This window comes from Corvus moneduloides, chromosome 5, assembly GCF_009650955.1.
Source record: "Corvus moneduloides isolate bCorMon1 chromosome 5, bCorMon1.pri, whole genome shotgun sequence".
NCBI lineage: Eukaryota > Metazoa > Chordata > Aves > Passeriformes > Corvidae > Corvus > Corvus moneduloides.
In genome coordinates, this window is record NC_045480.1 from 50,151,483 (window position 1) to 50,169,944 (window position 18,462).

The following is an 18,462-nucleotide window of genomic DNA, read 5'->3' on the forward strand; positions in this document are numbered from 1 at the left end:
TGCAGTCCAGTGATTATTTCTGGAGCTGGACGCCTAGATTCTCATTTGTGTTGATTACTGTGTCAACTATGATGTCTTTCATCTTGTCCATCCACACCCTGCTATTCACTTCCCTTTCCATGTGCTGCCATCATTGTACCCTCTCTCTTCTGTCCTTCAGCTTTGGTTGAGTGGATTGACTCTAATGACTGGGGGCATTTGGTGATTATGGTGGAAATAAAGAATCAAAAGCGGTAACAACATCCCAGCTGAAAGATTTACATTGGGTATTCAGTCTCACAGATGAAGTGGTCAAAGCCCTTCTGAGAATGGACCTCTGTACAGGATCAATTGAGCATTACAAGATTCAATCTGGTGTTATCGAGGGTTCAGCTGATCAGATTATCAGGCCACTAGACAGTCACCTCTTACTTTAAAGAGAAATCAGCTTCTCCAGATGGTGAAAGGCTGACTCCAAAATACATCCACCACCTCTTCTACCACTACTGGATGTTGAGTTTGCAGACAACTATTGTAGTGATTCATTACAACTATATAATAACCACCATTCTCCGTGTCTCATCTTCCAGTTTCCTAAAAAGTGCAGGAAGTTACTGTGATTCTGCTTTTCCTGGGGTTTTGGGGGTTTTGTTTGGTTGGTTGGTTTTTGTCACTATGCAGTGACTTAGCTGGTTGAAAAGGAGCATTTGAAGTCATGTGCTCTTGGTAGGTACATCAAGGTGTCATCCTGCTGCTGGGCAAAACTACACAATTTTCCCTTAAATTAAACAAAAAAACATAAAGTCTCAAGTGATACCTAAATACTGTAGCCTCAACTAATTATTTGTGAATGGAATCGATCTGTTAAATAGAATTGAGTGAAAATAGGCACCATGCCAGCAGACCTACCTTCCTGCAAATATATTGCTGCTTGCCTGGTCAAAGACTAAAGTAAAAGTTCAGATTCCCTGAGGGAATCACAGTATTTCTACAATTATATGCCAGGGATTTCTCCATTACAGATATTCTAGTCCTGACTCAGAAAAAAATCAGGTGAAAACCTTCCTGGACCAGACAGATTGGTGCATGGAGCAAAATGAGGCATGTGAGCTTCCTGAAACCCAATGGATTTTTGTCAGTCTGGGGGTTTGGCTGGTATGAGGAAGATGGGAGGCCACTTGGACGCCACATTCTGCTGTCAGCCCAAACAGGGAAACAGCCCCTTCTGATGCAGGCAATGCTTTGTTCTTGCTTCACTGCACAAATACATTGTTGTAAGTCACAAACACATGATTTACATGTGTGCGCACACAGGGCACACATATGTATGCAAACACAGTTCTATATATAGAGCAATGTGTTGTAAAAGACACATTATCTGTGTGTGAATGTGGACAAAAAACTCAACATAAGCCGGCTGTGTGCTTGCAGCCCAGAAAGCCAAGCAAATCCTGGGCTACATCAAAAGCAGTGTGGCCCCAGCAGGTCAAGGGAGGTGAATTTCCCCCTCTGCTCTGCTCTCGTGAGATCACACCTGGAGAACTTCATGCAGTTCTGGTGTCCCCAACATAAGGAGTTGGAACTGTTGGAACAAGTCCAGAGGAGTGCCACAAGGTTAAGAGGACTGGAGCACCTCCCCTACAGAGACAGGTTGAGAGAGTTGGGGCTGTTCATCCTGGAGACGAGAAGGTTGTATGGACACCTCATAGCTACCTTCCAGTATCTGAAGAGGTCTACATGGAAGCTGGAGAGGGTCTTCAACAGGAACTGTAGTGATAGGACTAGGAGTACTGGGTTCAAACTGAAACAAGGGCAATTTAGGTTAGATATTAGAAAGAAATTCTTTACTGTGAGGGTGGTGAGGAGCTGGAACAGGTTGTTCAGGGAGGTTATGGATGCCCCAACCCTGGAGATGTTCAAAGCCAGGTTGGATAAGACCTTGGTAAACGTGGTCTAGTGGGAGGTGTCCCTGCCCACGGCAGTGCAGTTTGTGACTAGATTACCTTTAAGGCCCTTTCCAGCCCCTTCACACGGGCTCTCCGGTTCGATGTATCCGCGCTCACCGCGGGCGCGGCACACACCACGGCACAGCCCGCACACGCGGCCCGGCCGGGCCCTGTCCCTTTAAGGGCCACCCCCGCGCCTTACCACGTGCTGGGGGCGGGGCGGGGGCGCCGCGCAGCCAATGGGGGCCGCCCGAGGGGCGCGGCGCTCCCGGGCTCCGTCCCCGTCTGCCGGCGGCGTGGGGAGCGCTGCCCTGCCCGGTGCGCCGCCGGTGTCAGTGCCGCCGGCCAGGAGCGCTCGGCCTCTCGGTCAGGTGACGGGCGGCCGCCGGGACCGGCGCGGCTGAGCGGGCCGGCGCTCCTTTCGCCTCGCCTCGCCTCCGCGGAATGCTGGGCGGCTCCGCAGCGGCTCCGGGGATGCTGCCGCGGCCGCCGCCGCTCGCCGCCCGCTGAGCCGCTGCAAGGGGCGCGGCGGGGCCGCCGCCGGGCGGGGCGGCGGCATGGCCCCCACCTTGCTCCAGAAGCTCTTCAACAAAAGGGGCGGCGGCGCGGCGGCCCCCCACGGCCGGGCTCCGGGGGAGGGGCCCGCCTTCAGGTGAGTGCGGCGGCGGGGCGGGCGGCGGTGGGCCCCGGGGGCTGCCCCCGCGGGGCGGCAGAGAGGCCGGCGTGGGGCGCAGGTGTGCCGCAGCCCCCGCAGGGTCCCCCGCCGCGGAGTTTCCGGGGGAGCGGCCGGGGGGAAGGGGGTGCGGCGGGAGCACGGCCGCGCCGGGGTGGCTCTTCTCCCGCCTTTCCCTCTCGTTGGAGCTCTCAGCCATTTTCTGCGCGAGTTGGCCGTGGCACGCCCGGGAGCCTGGGGCGCTCGCCCCTCGGCAGCGGTGGGAGAGAGCCGCCGGGCCCCCTGTCTGGCGTTTGTGGGCAGTTGCTGTGATAACTCGTGCCCGGGTCTCATCAGCACGGGGAAATTAAGAAACGGCTTAATTGTTGTGACCTAAATACACGTGCGCAGTCTGGTGACCCGCTAAGCATTAGGCACCTTTCACTGCTCCCCGCTTTTGATAGCGCACATGCTGAAAGGTGAGGTTCAGTAGCTGTCGTTGCTTCAGGGTTCATGTGTATAACCTTTATGTAATATTGAATTTCTGTGTAATATTGAATTGTTAGTGTTTTCTGAACCTTCGGGGACAGTGTTTTGCTCGGGCTGGTGCTTTGGAGCTTTGTTCGTGTGACATCTGTGCTGCTCACAAGACCGAGCGGCCCGGTGAGCACAGTGACAATCACATGCATGCCCGGTAACCTCTGTGCCTGTTTTTCTGTGCGGCATGAGTTGACTGGTCTTGTGATCAGATGGTACACAGGGTTGAATTGGAATCTGGGCTTTCACTGCTGAAACTACTAAGGATGGTGAGGGAGAGCGGTGGACAGTATTTTGACCCACAAAATGCCATAGTGCCAAGTATGAAAGATCACAGTCGTGGAGCCATTATGATTTCAAAGATGGTCTGTGCGGGACCATTTGTGTGGCTAAAGTTGCATGATCGTGGAGACAAATGGTGTAAGATGAAAATGTCAATATATTTGGGTTACAAGGTGATTCCTTTGAAAGTGACTTGTCACAGTATTGGAGCTGCGTTCATATTAAAGAACAAATCTGGTGAATGTTGTGTTGCTGTTGAGTCTATATGTTGTAACTGCAGGTTACTTCTGTGTAACTGCTACTTACTTCTTGTAGCACTTACCTTATGGGTTAAATATCTCCTCTAATATGGAAGAAACCAGTTTTCTGTTATTTTTTTTTCCCTAAGATATTCAATACTTGGTTTTCAGTTTGAGTAACATTTAAATGATGTGACACTTCAAATAAAAGCTGTTATAATAAAAATACTACTGTAAGTACCCTTCACTCTTTTTATCCCCTATTTTCCCTCATTCCCTTTGTACCTGACTTCTTTTGACAAACCTATGGTTAATAAAATTGTTTGAAATATTTTACATGTGAATGGGTTTTTTTTGTTGTTTGTTAATATTAAATTCTTCCTTACAACTTTTAAATATGCTGTAATGCTTTTTCTTTCTTCCTGGTGATCTGTTCATGATCTGCAGGAGCATACTTACAGGGTCTTAGAAGCTCTGCTGCAATGCTTTTAATAGACTTTCTGTTGAACAGTAATCTCTGTTTGAGTGGAGAGATGTGATTTGACCTAAGTAAAGCAGGAGACTTAATCCTTTGGTAGCTTCTGTATTAAGCATATACTGCCAGTCAATGTTAGATGTAAAGTGGCAGAATCATTTTCTAATGACAAGACTGTCTTTCTAAGGATTTTTAGTTAGTTTTATTCTTTCCAGGTTTTGTTAAGTGAGGTCTGTCCACATTCAATATGTCTTGCAGTGTTTAGCTTTGTTAAGGAGCCCTGTAAGACCAGTAACAATCTCTATCCTTGGACTTTCAATTGTTATGAAAGCCTTGAAAGCTTAAGTGTATTCACACACCCTCCTTACCCTGAACAACAGAGGAATTACCAGAAATCTCTTTAGTAGATAATGCCTCCTCAAATTAATGTAATTTGACATCTTTTTTCAACTACATTGTTGGGACGCTTTGTGTTTTCTGGTCTTCCCAGGAACACCAGGAAAAGTTCTGTTGAAGAGGTCCATCAACCAGGCTTGAGGTTTACCTGTAACAAGTACTATATGTGCTGGTTCTGTTGCACTCTCTCATTTGATGGGAGATAAATCTTGGCCAGAGGTCCCTGCTGTTTTGTCTCTTTGGCTCTGAAGGAAACATCGAGCTTCAAGGTCCATGCTGCTTACCAGGATGAGCTGGCACAGCCTCAAAGAGGAAGAGACATGGTGCCTATAGATGAATGTGGAGCCACAGGAAATTATTTCCTGGGTGTATGAACATAAGCATATTAATTTGGCTCAGGAGTGCTCTTTTAAAGAAAACCTCTAAATTGTCTCCACTAACTGCACTTTGGCTCACAAAGCCAAGTGGCTTCGGTACGTAAACTGGATTCCTGTTGGAATGAATGAAATTAGAAAGTGTATTCCAACCACTAATGGGTATTCAGGCCCTGGGACCGTACTACAGCTGATCAAAAATAAAAAACTCCAGAACACGGACAGTGTGGGTGTCAGATCCTTAGCACCAATTAATGCACTCTGTGGAGCTAGTCTGGTTGGGCTGCACTGCATGTTCACATGAGCACAACCCTTACGTGCTGGGTGAGGAGAATGTATACATGACGTGTAGATGCTAATACAGAACTATTAGGATAGTAGGACTTTCCACTGGCCCAGGCCTCCCTTCAAGATAATGGAAGTATGAAGTGGTAGAAGGGTAGTAGTTAGAATTAAAGAGTAGCTTAGCTCTTTTTTTACAAAAAGAGAAATTATAAACCAGCTGGAGAAAAGGTGTGTATTAGTGAGATATTACATTTTGTTCTAAGCAGTTTTGTACACAGACTTGAGCTTCTGTTTTTTTACTGCTGCTTCTTGCCTCCCTTAACTGAATATATACATATGTGTGTGTATGTGTAATACATATGTAAAGATGTATGTGTGCATATGCACGTACCCCTTTCAACAGAGACACTTAAGTGGCTGTAATTCAATATATTTCTCCTTAGACTCTGAGGCTCTGGGGAAACCCTAATTACTTTGTGTGCAAGCAATGTGTATTTATGTGGATAAATTCCCCTGAAACTGCTTTTTTCCTTATCAAATGTTACTTCCCTTACAAGATTGGTTTAGTGTAGTTTGTACAATTTTTTGGAGTGCTACCAGGGTCATCTGCCCAGCAGAATCATAAAACAGCTCATGCTGGAACAGACCTTAGAGATCGTCTAGTTCCAACCCCTGCTGCCTTGGACAGGGATATCTTCCACTAGACCAGATTGATCAGACCCCCATCCAGCCTGCCCTTCAACATTTCCAGGGATGGGGTATCCACCACTTTTCTGGGCAAACTCTTCCAGTGTCTCACCACCCTCACAATAAAGAATTTTTCCTAATATCTAGTCTAAACCTATTTTCCTTGTTTGAAGTCGTTCCTCCTTGTCCTGTCACTACATGCTTTTTAAAATATTCTCTCTGCATATTTCTTACAGGCTCCTTTCAGGTACTGGAAGGCAGCAACTAGGTCATCCCAAAGTCTTGTCTTTTTCAGACTGAACAGCCTCAATTGTCTTAGCCTTTCCTCATAGGAGAGATGCTCCATCCTGCTAATCATGTGTCCCTCCTCTGGACTTGCTCCATCAGGTTCATGTCCTTCCTGTGCTGGGGACCCTCAGAATGGGATGCAGCACTGCAGGTGCGGTCTCACAAGTGTAGAGAAGAAGGGCAAAATAGTCTCCCTTGCCCTGCTGGCCACGCTGCTTTTAATGTAGTCCAGGATACATTTGGCTTTCTGGGCTGAAAGTGCACATTGCTGGGTCGTGTCCAGCCTCTCACCCAGCAGCACCCCCGAGTCCTTCTGGGCAGGGCTGCTCTGAATCTGTTCATCCCCCAGCCTGGGTTGATACCAGGGTTTGCCCTGACCCAGGTGCAGCACCTGGCACTTTTTCTTGTTAAACCTCATGAGATTCCCATGGGCCCACTTCTTGAACTTGTCCAGGTCCCTTGGACTGGCATCCCATCCTTCAGGTGTGCAGACAAGCACAGCTTGGCGTTGTCTGCAAATTTGCTGAGGGTGTACTCAATTCCATTGTTGGTATTCCCCAAGGGACACCACTTGTCACTGATGTCCATCAGGACTCTTAGCCATTGACCACTGCCCTCTGGATGTGATGGTCCAACCAATTCCTTACCCACTGAACACTCCATTAAGTTTTAGGGATTACATAGGATGTAAGCACACAGTATCTCAAGACTAGAATGTCTCAAGTGCTAAGCATATATTTGAGTAAGGTATTGGGGGTGTTCTTAAGGAAATTGATATGGGTTCCAGATAGTTTGATTTTACTTAAACTGATAGCAGTTTTTCTGTAATTGTGTTTACCTGATCCTAGAAGAAATTTCCCATCAGTGCTTTTCTATACTTTTCAGCATTAAATCTGAGGTTATCCTTAAGCTGCAGGTTTAGACTTCACCTTAATTTTGGTCTTTGATTTGGTTTTGGGGTTTTTTTTAATGAAAATAAATGTCTTGGAGTTTTTGGAAGACTGCTTTCACTGCTGAATGTGTAATTTCTGCATTGCAACCTGATATGAAATTTCTTTGATATCGGTGTGTTTAGTGAAGGACTGTTGTAAAGTAGGGAATAACCTCATTTTATGTGTTTTTTAAAAAAGAAAGGTTGTATTATTTCAGCTGTGTCTGAAACCTGCATACAGTCTATTTCTTCAGCTTTAAGTATCAGCTGCTCCTTCTGGTGTCTGTAATGGAACGGATGTCATGTTGTAGCTGCAGGATATCTATCTGGTAACAGTTTGTTAGCTTTGGTATATGAGATCATTTGTTTGGCAGCTGGTACTAGTGATTCCTTTGGTCATCGTGCTGAAATGCTTGGTGGGATCCTACTTGCTAAGCATTATTTCACAGCATTTGTTACCAGCCTGGCAATGTTCCACCTTCTGAAAAAGGAAAGAAAGCAGCAGTGAGCTTGGAGTCTGCTTGCATGTCAGTTTGTTTAAATGAAACACTCCTCGGAATGTTCTTGTGACCTAACTGGGTTTTTTCTTGAGCTTCTTGCAGTTTTGTGGAGATCCACACATCAATAACGCTACTGAGCACACATGTGCATCTTCATACATGGAAATATCCTTAAACATCTGTCTGTAAACCCTTCAAAAAGCATTTGAAAGAAAATCACTGTTTTATATGCTGTAAAAGGGCAATCCAGCCCACAGCTGTATCTGAGCATGGGGGCAAGAAAGGTGAAAGAGCAAGTCTAAACCATACACCATTTCACTGACAGCTGAAGGTGAGCCTTAAGATGCAGTATTTCACCTCTGTGCTGGCATTAGTCTTTCATCAGTAAAATGACCTAAAGAATAAGTTCTGCAGAAAGAGGTTTATTACAGTCTCACTCAAGAAAGCAGCTTAGAGAAGAAGTGATTGAAAGTATGGTCTTTTGACATGGAAACCACACTTCCAGCCTGGGGCTTTTTTGAAGGAAAACAAACAAGCCCCAAGTCCTCTAGTTTTGAGCTTTGCAGGAACTAAGGCCATTCTTCTTTAGTTGTTTGGATTTCCCTTCCCCTAAACACTGCTGTTACTGAACAACCTCTTGGTTTCCTCTAGCTTTGCTCTGAGACTAGCTCAATCTCTCTTAAAGTTGCAAGAAGACACCCTGTTTCTTGGTTGTTTTTTTTTTTTTTCTTTGCCACAGATGACTAAAAAATTGTGTGGAAATGCACAACCTATTGGCATTCTGAGAGGGGTGGATGTACCCTGGTTATTTAATTTAATGCCATGAAAAGATGCATTATTGCCTGACAGTCAAATCGGTTTTGCCTGTAGGTTACCTTATTTCTGATTAACAGGTAACTTATCCATGGAGTTCCATGCACTGATTCTTAAACTGGTGTGCAGTTTGATAGTAGGTGCTTGATTCCTTACACTTAGGGCACTTTTGCTGTTGACATGTCCAAAACTGGGTGAGTGCGTACTGTGCCACATATTATGCTCAGTGGAAAGTGTTTTGGGGAATAGTAGCAGGAGAAAGCCTTGGAGGTGTCTCTCCTTGTTGAAAGCAGGAAACACTGCAATTTAATGTGGTGATGCTAATGCTGTAAGGGAATACCTGTTGACATAAATGGCTTGATGTGAATGAGCAAATAAAGCTGCTTGGGGCTGAAAAATGTGGACAAGCATTCATAAAAGCTGAATTTGTAGAGAGACATTTTTAAAACTGATGCAGAGCTTTGTTGCAAGCAGATGCTGGCTTCATGTAAACTTAGATAAACTTTGTAGCTTTTCTTATGTAAACTAAGTTAAAGTTGCAAAATAGCTTTATTAAAATTTGGGGGAAAGGAAGGTGGAAGAGTTTTGACAAAAATGTTTTAGTCATTAGTCATCATGTCATCCCACTTCCATGTTGTAGGATGTAGGTGTTTCCAATGCATGTCCTTTAGCTGTTGCTTTGGTCTGAGCAGTGAGTAACAGCAGAGCAAATGCCCTGAGGGAGTAGATGTGACAAAGTAGCTGGGGTTAGGGGGGACAGAAAATGGAGTAATTTTTTTCATATAAGTAATTCCTTGTTCTGACATTTCAGTATTATTGAAATTGCTGAGGACTTGTTTTGCAAAGAAAATTCTTTAAATACTAATACTCACTACATGTGCTACAAACCTTGGTGATGTACCTGTTCCTTTAAGAATTCCTTCTGACACTAACAATCATGTACTTTCATCCTGTACTTTGCACCTTAGTGATGTTCATGGAGAAGAAGCTTCTGAAGAGTAGATTCAGTTCTGGAGCCATGTGTTGTGCTTTATGATTTGTTAAGAGTTACTTCTAAGTGCACCCTTGATTAAGAGCCCACTGTTGTCTTGTATGCAGCTTAGATGAAATGTTGTAAGAAGAATGTTCTTAGGCTGTCCTAATTACCAGTATTTGCTATGTGAAGGTTTCCATGGGTACACTTCTTAGGCAAAAGATGAGGAATGCAGTTCTGTAGGGTGGTGGTGAACAGGCTTGCTAGAGAGAATAAGCAAGAAAAGGAGGACTTTGAATGGGTACTTGTGTGAAGACAGTAAATATCTGTCTGCACTCTTTCAGTGTGCTTCCTGTGATAGTGTCAGATTACTGCTGATCTGACTAACAGGCATGGACACGGCAGGTCACCTTTGCCTGCCATGAATCAGCTCCTCTGTGTGTGCTCCCCCTATGCTGCTTTTTAATCTTCATGCTCAGGTTCTTCTCTGTTCTGCTCTCTCCCTGCCTTAACAGTGCCTTTCTCAAGTCTCTCCATTTGCCCTGTTTGTCTGGGTTTGTCACTGGAATACCTTAGTAATGTCATGCTTTAGTATGCAAGGCTGGGATCACAAGACAAGCTACTGTGCAGGCTACAAGGCAAAGTGTTCTGAGGCACTGAGAGGACGAGCTTAGGAGCTCTGGCAACAGTGCCCGTGTCTTCCCCATGTCGAGTAGGGCAAGGGCAGGTGCGTTTACCTGACCTGCAGCTGAAATGTCTGTGGTCAGTCAGCGCACTTCTGGTATTGCTGAGGTTCTTCGAATAGTACTGATAAACGGGCATGAGGGCTTTACATCACACTTGTTGCTGAGTTAAAACTGAGTCATGATTTTGCTTCCATGGACTGTGCTGAAGTGAAACCTGAGCTGTGTGTGATGTGATTACTGAATCAGTATGGAGCTTTCTCTGCAGGATGCTCTCACTTCAGTGCAATACAGCTCAACTTTTCTCCTCCAAGGTGCTCAGAGAAGTTTTAGGTGTGCTAATGAAATCAACTGTATTAAGTAAACAATCTGACAATATTTATTTTTCTAATAGAGGTGCTAGCAGTCTGCATTTGGTATTAGCACTCTCAAACTAGAAATCTGAACATAGTACTTAATTTTTTGTAATGGAATCGGGAAGTTTTTTGCAATAACAACTCTTAGCTTTTGCTTTCATTGTGTTTACTGATTTTTATGAAAGAAAACAGAGGCTTGAATGAACTCAGTGCTCTGAATTTCTGTGCAGAGTATTTGCAGTGAATTCTGAATCTGGATGTTATCCAACACCTGAAATTGCTCAGCTCTCAGGGTTAGGTTTGTTAATGCACAGCTCCAGGAGTACAGAAAATCTGAGCAGAGTACAGTAGATAAAGTTTTTCAAAGCCCAGAGAGAAGGCTCTACAAACTGTTGAAATCATAGTTCTGAGCAAGTTATTCTTAAATTATTATTTCACCGAATGTGGATAACTTTACAGAATGTAATATGATGTTGTAATGTTAAAGCTCTCGGTGGGCTGTAAAAGACAGTTATTAGAACTTTTCTAAATCTGCAATTCACAGAAATTAGTTTATGTTCAGACAAATTTTTGTTGTATCTTTTGCTTTTCTATGGGAGCACACGAGCTTGTCCAACTATTGCTGAACAGTTGAGCGCTCGTGTCTGTCATATTTCCTTGTCTTTCCTTTCACATTCCCCCAAAATGACCTTTTCAAATCTTCCCATTTAACAGTCTGCTCTCTAACTTGCACTCTAAAATGAGTTGTACTTTTTAGGACTAATCCTACTGTGGGAAAGCTCATGGGCCTTTTGTTTCTGAAGTGTCCTGGCTTGTTTAACAGGCCTGGGTTAAACAACCTAGAGGTGGGCAGAGACCTATGCGGCTGCAGGGAAGGAAGGTGCAGGCACAAGGAATAAGAAATTTGGTGCAGAAACTGCTTTCTCAGCTGTGCAGCAGCAGGGTTAGTCCATGCATGTGAAGATTCTGGTCTTGGTGAATGGCTCCAATGTTACAAGATGCTACTGCATTCTCTTGTGCCATGCTGGGGTCGGGTATTGGCTGGACATTTGTCACTTCCATGGTAGTGTTGATAGAATAGGGCTGAAGCCCTCTCAGTCATGTCTGTGTAAAGGTCAGTGATAGAACCAGCTCTTCTTACAGTAGTCTGTGTTAAGCTGTCACACCGTGCAGGAATGGTTATGGAGGGCTAATCCTCAGCTGTGTTGAGAAGGCTGGAGTAAAGAGTAGGGATTTTGTAGCCACTTCAGTTCACTTAGCAGACAACCATAGTGACATGCATCTGAGGTCTACTTGGTCTTGGCTTTTAGCCTGGAGGAAGGTTGCTCTCACGTGTTAGCCACTTAAAACAGCTTCACGAGTGCAACTTCTGCCCTTCTAACTGTTGAAAGCATTTCTAGATCACATCGAGTTAAAGAGTTGGGAAAATTAACCCTCTCTCCTTATAAAGGTATTTGTGAGATTTGGCTGTGGATATAAATCATGCTTACAAAGCACTAAAATTATTTCAGATACAATTCCAAGTTTGGGAGTGGGTAACACCTGATGACTTTGGTACTTGTGAGATGTGGGGATATATGTCAGTCACACCCTGTGGACTAGATCACATTACAGTTGAGTTCAAAAAATTCAGGTACTAAATTTTTTCTGTTCAAAAGTTCCTATAAGCAGTCTTACAGAGAGGGATATATTTGGGAATGCTTTTAAATGGAAGGAGGGAAATAACATATATTTGAAAACAGCTGTTTGTCACTTTATGGTAGCGCTTGGTGAAAATGCTGTAAAATGCTTATGTGTAGCTGGACTGGATAATGGGTGCAGGGGTAGGTATGCAAAGAAGACAAAAATGCAAACAGAACAATGTATTTTTAGTGAATGTCGGTTTTTTGAAACAATCAACTCAATGAACCCATGTGCACACTGATAATGCATCTGTCCAATTTCTTTGTTTTTAAGCAAACCACATCTGTGTGGAGTACCAAAGATGACTTGAACCTCTGAATTAAACTTTGTTTACTGCTTAAAGAAATAATTCTGTATTTGTATTGAAATGTGTTGGCATGTGAACTAGAAATTTGATTGAAATTCAGTTTGAGTTTGGCTTTTTGTTTGCATTACTGAAGTAGTAAAAGTTGACTATCGTCTTCATTAGAGTTGTATCCTTGGGCCCTGTTTTGACAAAGTGAAAAGAAAGTGAGAGTTTGTATTTAAATTGTATTTAAATGAAGTTTTCCTGAATCTGTAGCTGTTAGGATGGCTCCTAGTGAGTCTGCTCTGGTAGGCTTCATCTCAGGAGTAAATCAGGTCTGTTATAAAGGATTTTCTTGAACACTGTTCTTCTGGGGAACGCTAAAGGAGCTTGACCAATTTTTGCCTTCTTATGAGGAGAAAGGTTTCTAATTTGTCTAAATAATTACTGCATAAGCTTGCTGACTGAAATTTGTTTGCATCTATCAATGTGCAGATCATTTTGTTATGGCAGGACAAGGATGCAACTGGATTTTCTGTGTGATTTTTAGTTTTTTGCCCAAATACTTCAGGATTGATGGACTGATACTTGGCAGCCCAATGTTAGCACATTACTGGGTGCGGTCAGCCATAATTAGGTACAAACCTGACTGGATAAACTTCTAAGTCTACCATAATACCAGTGTTTTTGAGAAAATGTTTGGGATCCTATGTGAGTAGTTTAGAGTGGTTGGCCTGCTTTAAGGAGGGGAGACTGTTTCATAACTTAATGACTATTTATACATTCAAAGTCCTGTGCAATTGGTGGTAAATAGAACGTAAGTCTTTAGCATAGTGGCTTGCAGCAAGGTTAGGTTTGCCCATGCCAGTCAGCTGCAGGACTGTGGTTTGGTTGGTTGGTTTTGTGTGTAGTCTTTTTCATTGAGAAGGTGTATGGTATGAGTGATTTAATTACCATGATCTTCTGCACATGGTCCCAAGACGTGATTCCTCCTTCCATTTCCAGTGAAACTTGAAAGCAAATATGTCTAAGCCTTGAAGATTCAGTTCTAGTTACTAGAAAGCTACTTTCTGTGCTGTCTGCAAGAGAGGGTTAAGGAAAGTGTTTTGGATGGAATAGACAAATTGTCATAACAACAAGAGGAGCAAAACATATTTTTGGCTATAACTGGTGAAAAATGCCGGAGCTGACGTTATATCCGTCCGTGTTATCATTTCATTCAATCTAAGTCAGGATTTCCTGGCATTCATCTAGACCGAGGCAATGGACTTTGCTGTTCATGCTATAGCAACTTTTGGGTGATCAAGCATGGCTTCTTGTGGATGTGTTCTTTCCAACATTCTTGCCAGTTGGGTAAATCAGTACATTCTCATAAATATTCAACTTAGTTTTTTCCCTTCCCTTCCTGATTATTGCAGACTAACTTTTCAGTTGCAATCTCTGTTTTACAAGGATCAAAACACATCTTGTTCTCACAACAGTTTAACATAACCATTTACAGAGGCCTCACCAATATTATGTTATCTGGTCAAAAAAAGCTGGGCTGCTTCAGCTCTCAGCACTGTTAGAGAGCCGCATCTGATATCTTTTCATATATTAGGAATTTAGGAGGTAATTTTTTTTTTTTTTAAGTGAAGTGATAACTGCTGAGTCTGTGCTTTTGGATTAGATGAAACTGACCCCTTCTGAAGCAGTTTCCTTTGAAAGAGGAACATGGATAGCACTTGCCTCTAGCCCTCCTTGAGAGTGTTCTTTTGTACAGTGGGAGTGCGTGTTCAGAACTACGACAAGAAATGGGGATTTGCAATCTTTCTGCGCCCCTGGTGAGAGTACCCTAAACTTCTGTCTGTAAAGCTTGAAAAAGTGCCACATCCTCTGGAGTTCACAAAGCCCTCTTGTGAATGTAGCCTTTTCATAGTAGAAGTGGAGGAAATTTGTAAAGAAATGCTGTTAACCTGCGGGTGTTTTTAGCTACTTTGAGTGAAGGTGTTTGTGTGTGTTATAGCCGAAAGAATATTTTTCATTTAGCTAGGAAATATTGGGAGGGGAATGTTAAACACTAGGCATTTTTCATATCTCTGTATCTATGTATTTACTCACGTCTAGTAAATAACATTTTTTCTTAGTAATTTTTTTTTCATATTCTAAAATTACTCCTTTGAACAGGGGGTTGAAAGCTGTATACAGATTCTTTCTTAAATAAAAAGAATAAAATATAGAATACAGGGCTTCATAGAAGAGGCGGAAGGAACAGGAAAGAGTAGGCAACCAAACCCATGCCTCAGGATACGAGCCCTAAGGTGTGGTGATGTCTGTCTTGGCCTGCTCACTTATGTAGGATATACAAAGGTCTGAGATCTGTCAGTACTTTAGTACAGCACTGCAACACAGTAAGAGCCTGTACAGTGTTATAAATACCAGATTCTGCCTTGTTTGCATTGTTTCTCAAAATTCACCTTCAGAGGTACAATGTGTAGTTCTTCCTTGTGTTCAGGAGAAGGTGGGGAAAGACAGAGGCAGGATAAAAGTTTTCTCTTAATCTCATTTTCTGGCAGAGGCAGTTCCCAGACGTGCCTTGGCAGTGTCTGTATTTAGTAGCTGTGTTCCTGGCCGCTGGCCCAGTCACATGGCGCCGCTGGAACAAGTGACATGGGAATGATGCATTAGCTGAGACCCAGCGCTGCGTGCCGGAGGAGGTGGGGTGGCCTGGCCGGCCCGGCCGCCTGTGCCCGCCTGCTCTGCAGAGATGCCGGACCCAGCACGGCGTGCTTCCGGATGGCTGCTGCCATTTGGCCTGAGCTGCTTGGCTCCAGTGAAAGCTGGAAGTCAGCTCTTGCCGGTGCCTTGAAAAAATAAACAGGGAAAGAAGCGGAGTCAAATCCTAAAGAGTGTTGAATTACAAGCAAATCTTCGGTTCTTTGAAATGATAAAGATCATCACTATGAAACAACTTCTGCAAAATTCTTGACTTCCTTTGGGTCAGCTGAGCTCTCCTGGCTAATAGAAGCTACGGAGATGAGGGCAGAAAGTGGGATGGAAGGGAGAAAGTTGGTTAAGACTGATCATGGCTTTCTGTGTGGAGGAAGGAACTAGGTGGTGGACCTAGGGTGCTAACCTTTTGTTATTGCAGACTTCGCCTTTCTTTGTTTAAAGACCTAGTTTAACAAAACCACGCTTTTCTTAATGGTAAAACACAAATGCATGCATTTTTTCATGCAATTACAAGTCTTTAGCTCTTTTCTTTGCTAATGAGGAATTCCACTTCTGGAGCTAGCAACTGAGAGCGCTGTCTCTGTGCTATTTGTGGTCTTACTTCAAACACATTGTACTTGCTGGGTGTTTTCTTTGATTAGGGTTTTGTTTTGTTGTGGGTTTTATTTTTTTATTTCTACATTATTACTGAGATACTGTATGAAAGCTAGCTCCCAAACTTCAGATTTGTCGATAAGCCAGTGAGCAGTGATTCCTGATAACTTGCAGAGGTTGGGTTGTGACGCACTGGTTTAATGGGCTGCTCTTTCTCTTTGTGGAAGGATGGTGTGTGCAATTTATGGTGACTCTAACTTGCGCAGATCTGTTTGTTAGCCTCTATCAGCAGTGTGTGTGCGTCTTGTTGTTTTTTGTGCATACCTGTGATGATTTTGCTTTGTAGCAACATAAACAGTGAAAAAATGCTTCCAGCCTTACAAAAATCCAGTATATTGTCCTTTCCTGAGCAGGGAATGTGTGGCATTCTAACTTTTCAGTGAACAAGTATATCCAATATTGTTTTTCATTTCATAGATGAACATATAGAATTATGCTAAAAAAAAAAAAGTGACCCTTCTGTACAGTGATTTGATACTGAGAACTTTATTTTTCTCCACCTGAACTCTTTCTTCAGGAAAATCTATCCTGAGAGAGAGCAGTGCTCCAAATAATACCTTCCTTCACTTGTTGCGTGACTAATCTGCAATGTATCCCGCCTAACTTGTGTGAAACTAGTAACTATGTATCATGCTTGAACAAGGTAGTTCATCTGAGGTGAATAGAGCTTTACCATATTAGGACAACTTTAAGTCATTGTGGAAAAGGAATGTGGTGTGGCATCAGCACAACTCTTCCATATCTGAGGTTTTAGAAAGAGAAAAAACAATGCAGGGTAAATGATTCAAATTAGGAGGGAAGAAGGGAACCTATGTCTTCCACATAAGCTATTCAGTGGACTAAAAGAGGGAAAATCATCATTAAGCAATCCAAAAGAGATTCCACTTCATCTTTAAACGTGTGTTTTGGCACTAATCCTGAATGGCTGGGTCTAGGCATTTTTTTGTGTATCAATTTTGCTAAATGTATGTTTTGCAAAAACAAATGCTCACTGAAACAGCAGGTATAATTCAAACTTTGTTTTCCTAAGCTTCTGTAGCTGCTTCTAAAAGCTGTTTGGAAAATAAAACCTTACAGGGGTCTCTGCAAATATTCTCTTACATTCGAAAACAGCACTTAAGTTTTAGTGGACAGCTGTAACTTACACAGAAAATTATTCTCAACTACCTTACATATATTTCTTTCCTCTTTTCCCCACCCCAAATTTTCTGGGTAAAGTGTTACCTTGAGTTGAAATAATTTAGGCAATTGTCTCACAGTGAAGATGAAGGACAGGAAATGACCTACAAACAGAGCAGGTGACATGCTGTCACATAGCCTAGAAAAAGAGTGATTAAACCCTGCTTCACAGACGATTACATCTGCAGAGCAGGACACTTTCTTCCATTTTCTGTATTATCTACTTTATGGACTCTTGGCTGTTTTGCATGTGTGGATTTATGTATTATTTTGTTGTTTAGAAACTGTTCTGTGGATTTTCAGTGTTAATTCTCCAGGTACTTCAGGATTTTTATTATTCTATGAATGATTACATTTACAGATGAGGTAATGTTGTGAAGCACATCTCTTTAGTGAGCTTACAGGAGTTCCTTGTTCTGATGTCTGATGTGAATTTGATAGTTTGATGAATGTTCCAGAATTTTGGTTTGTTTGGGGAAAAGGTAGGACAGAAGCAAAGGCTGTGAATTCCTGATCTTAGTCAAAGTGTATTATTTCACTTATTTCATTCACACTTAAAAGATAACTGGGAACACTGGTGTTTAAAGTAGTCTTTCTCAATGAGGTGAGGGCTATAGTTGTCCTCTCCTAAATCATTTGAACCACTTGAGAACAGGCTGAAGATTTCACTTGTTTGCCACACTTGGGAGGAGGAGTGACTGTGATCCAGTGCTTGTCACTTCTCTGGTGATTGAAGCAGAGCTGGTTTTTTTACTACTATGTGTTTCCCTCAGCAACAGAGCAAGTTGTTCAACCTAACCTTGCTCTATTTTTTTGCTTCACTTCTGTCCAGTGTTTAGAGGTTGGGGTTAACTGAGATTACAAAACCATTTTAAGGGTGCTGTGCTATTTAGCAGGTAGCACGTAGCACTAGGTTTTGAAATCTTGCTGTGTTTTCTAACTCTACTGCTGTATTTCTGGTTGACCATTAACGAAGTTATTTTCCCTTTTTAACCTGGAAGGGAAATTGCAGTAGGGCTGTCATCTTATAAAATGTCTAAAATTTTACTGATGGGGAGAAAGCCTATTCAAAGCTCATGTGAGATGTGAATTATGAGCAGATATGTGTGGATAACTTTTTTTAAAGCAAAGATGGGGAAGAGAACTTTGTTCTGCAGTAGAATTACCAGAGCCTAATGGAACATCCTGTGTGTGGCTTTGGTCACTGCAATACAAGAAGGAGGACAACAAAGATGGGGAAGGGCCTTGGGGAGAAGCCGTATGAGTAATGTCTGAGGCCACTTGGTTTGTTGAGCCTGGAGAAGAGGAGACTGAGAGGAGACCTCATTGCAGTCTACAGCTTCCTCATGAGGAGAAGAGGAGGGGTAGGCACTGATCTCTGCTCTGTGGTGATCAGTCACAGGACCCAAGGGAATGGTCTGAAGTTGTGCCAGGGGAGGTGTAGGTTGCGTATTAGAAAAAAGTTCTTCACCCAGAGGGTGTTTGGGCACTGGAACAGCTCCCCAGAAAAGTGGTCACAGCACCAGCCTGACAGAGTTCAAGAAGTGTTTGG

The 18,462-nt window shown here is 43.1% G+C and overlaps 1 protein-coding gene across 2 annotated transcripts in view; it reads left to right on the forward strand.

The window, feature by feature from the left end:
• The first annotated feature begins 2,335 nt into the window (after positions 1–2,335).
• The window catches only part of FNIP2 (folliculin interacting protein 2), a 50,756-nt gene continuing 34,629 nt past the window's right edge, over positions 2,336–18,462 (forward strand). The window contains exon 1 of one of the 2 annotated variants that reach the window (XM_032108536.1): positions 2,336–2,577. In XM_032108536.1, the coding sequence (XP_031964427.1) occupies positions 2,483–2,577 (95 nt within the window). In that variant the 5' untranslated portion in view covers positions 2,336–2,482. The remainder of the gene's footprint in view (positions 2,578–18,462) is intronic. The other variant, XM_032108535.1, reaches the window with a different exon arrangement.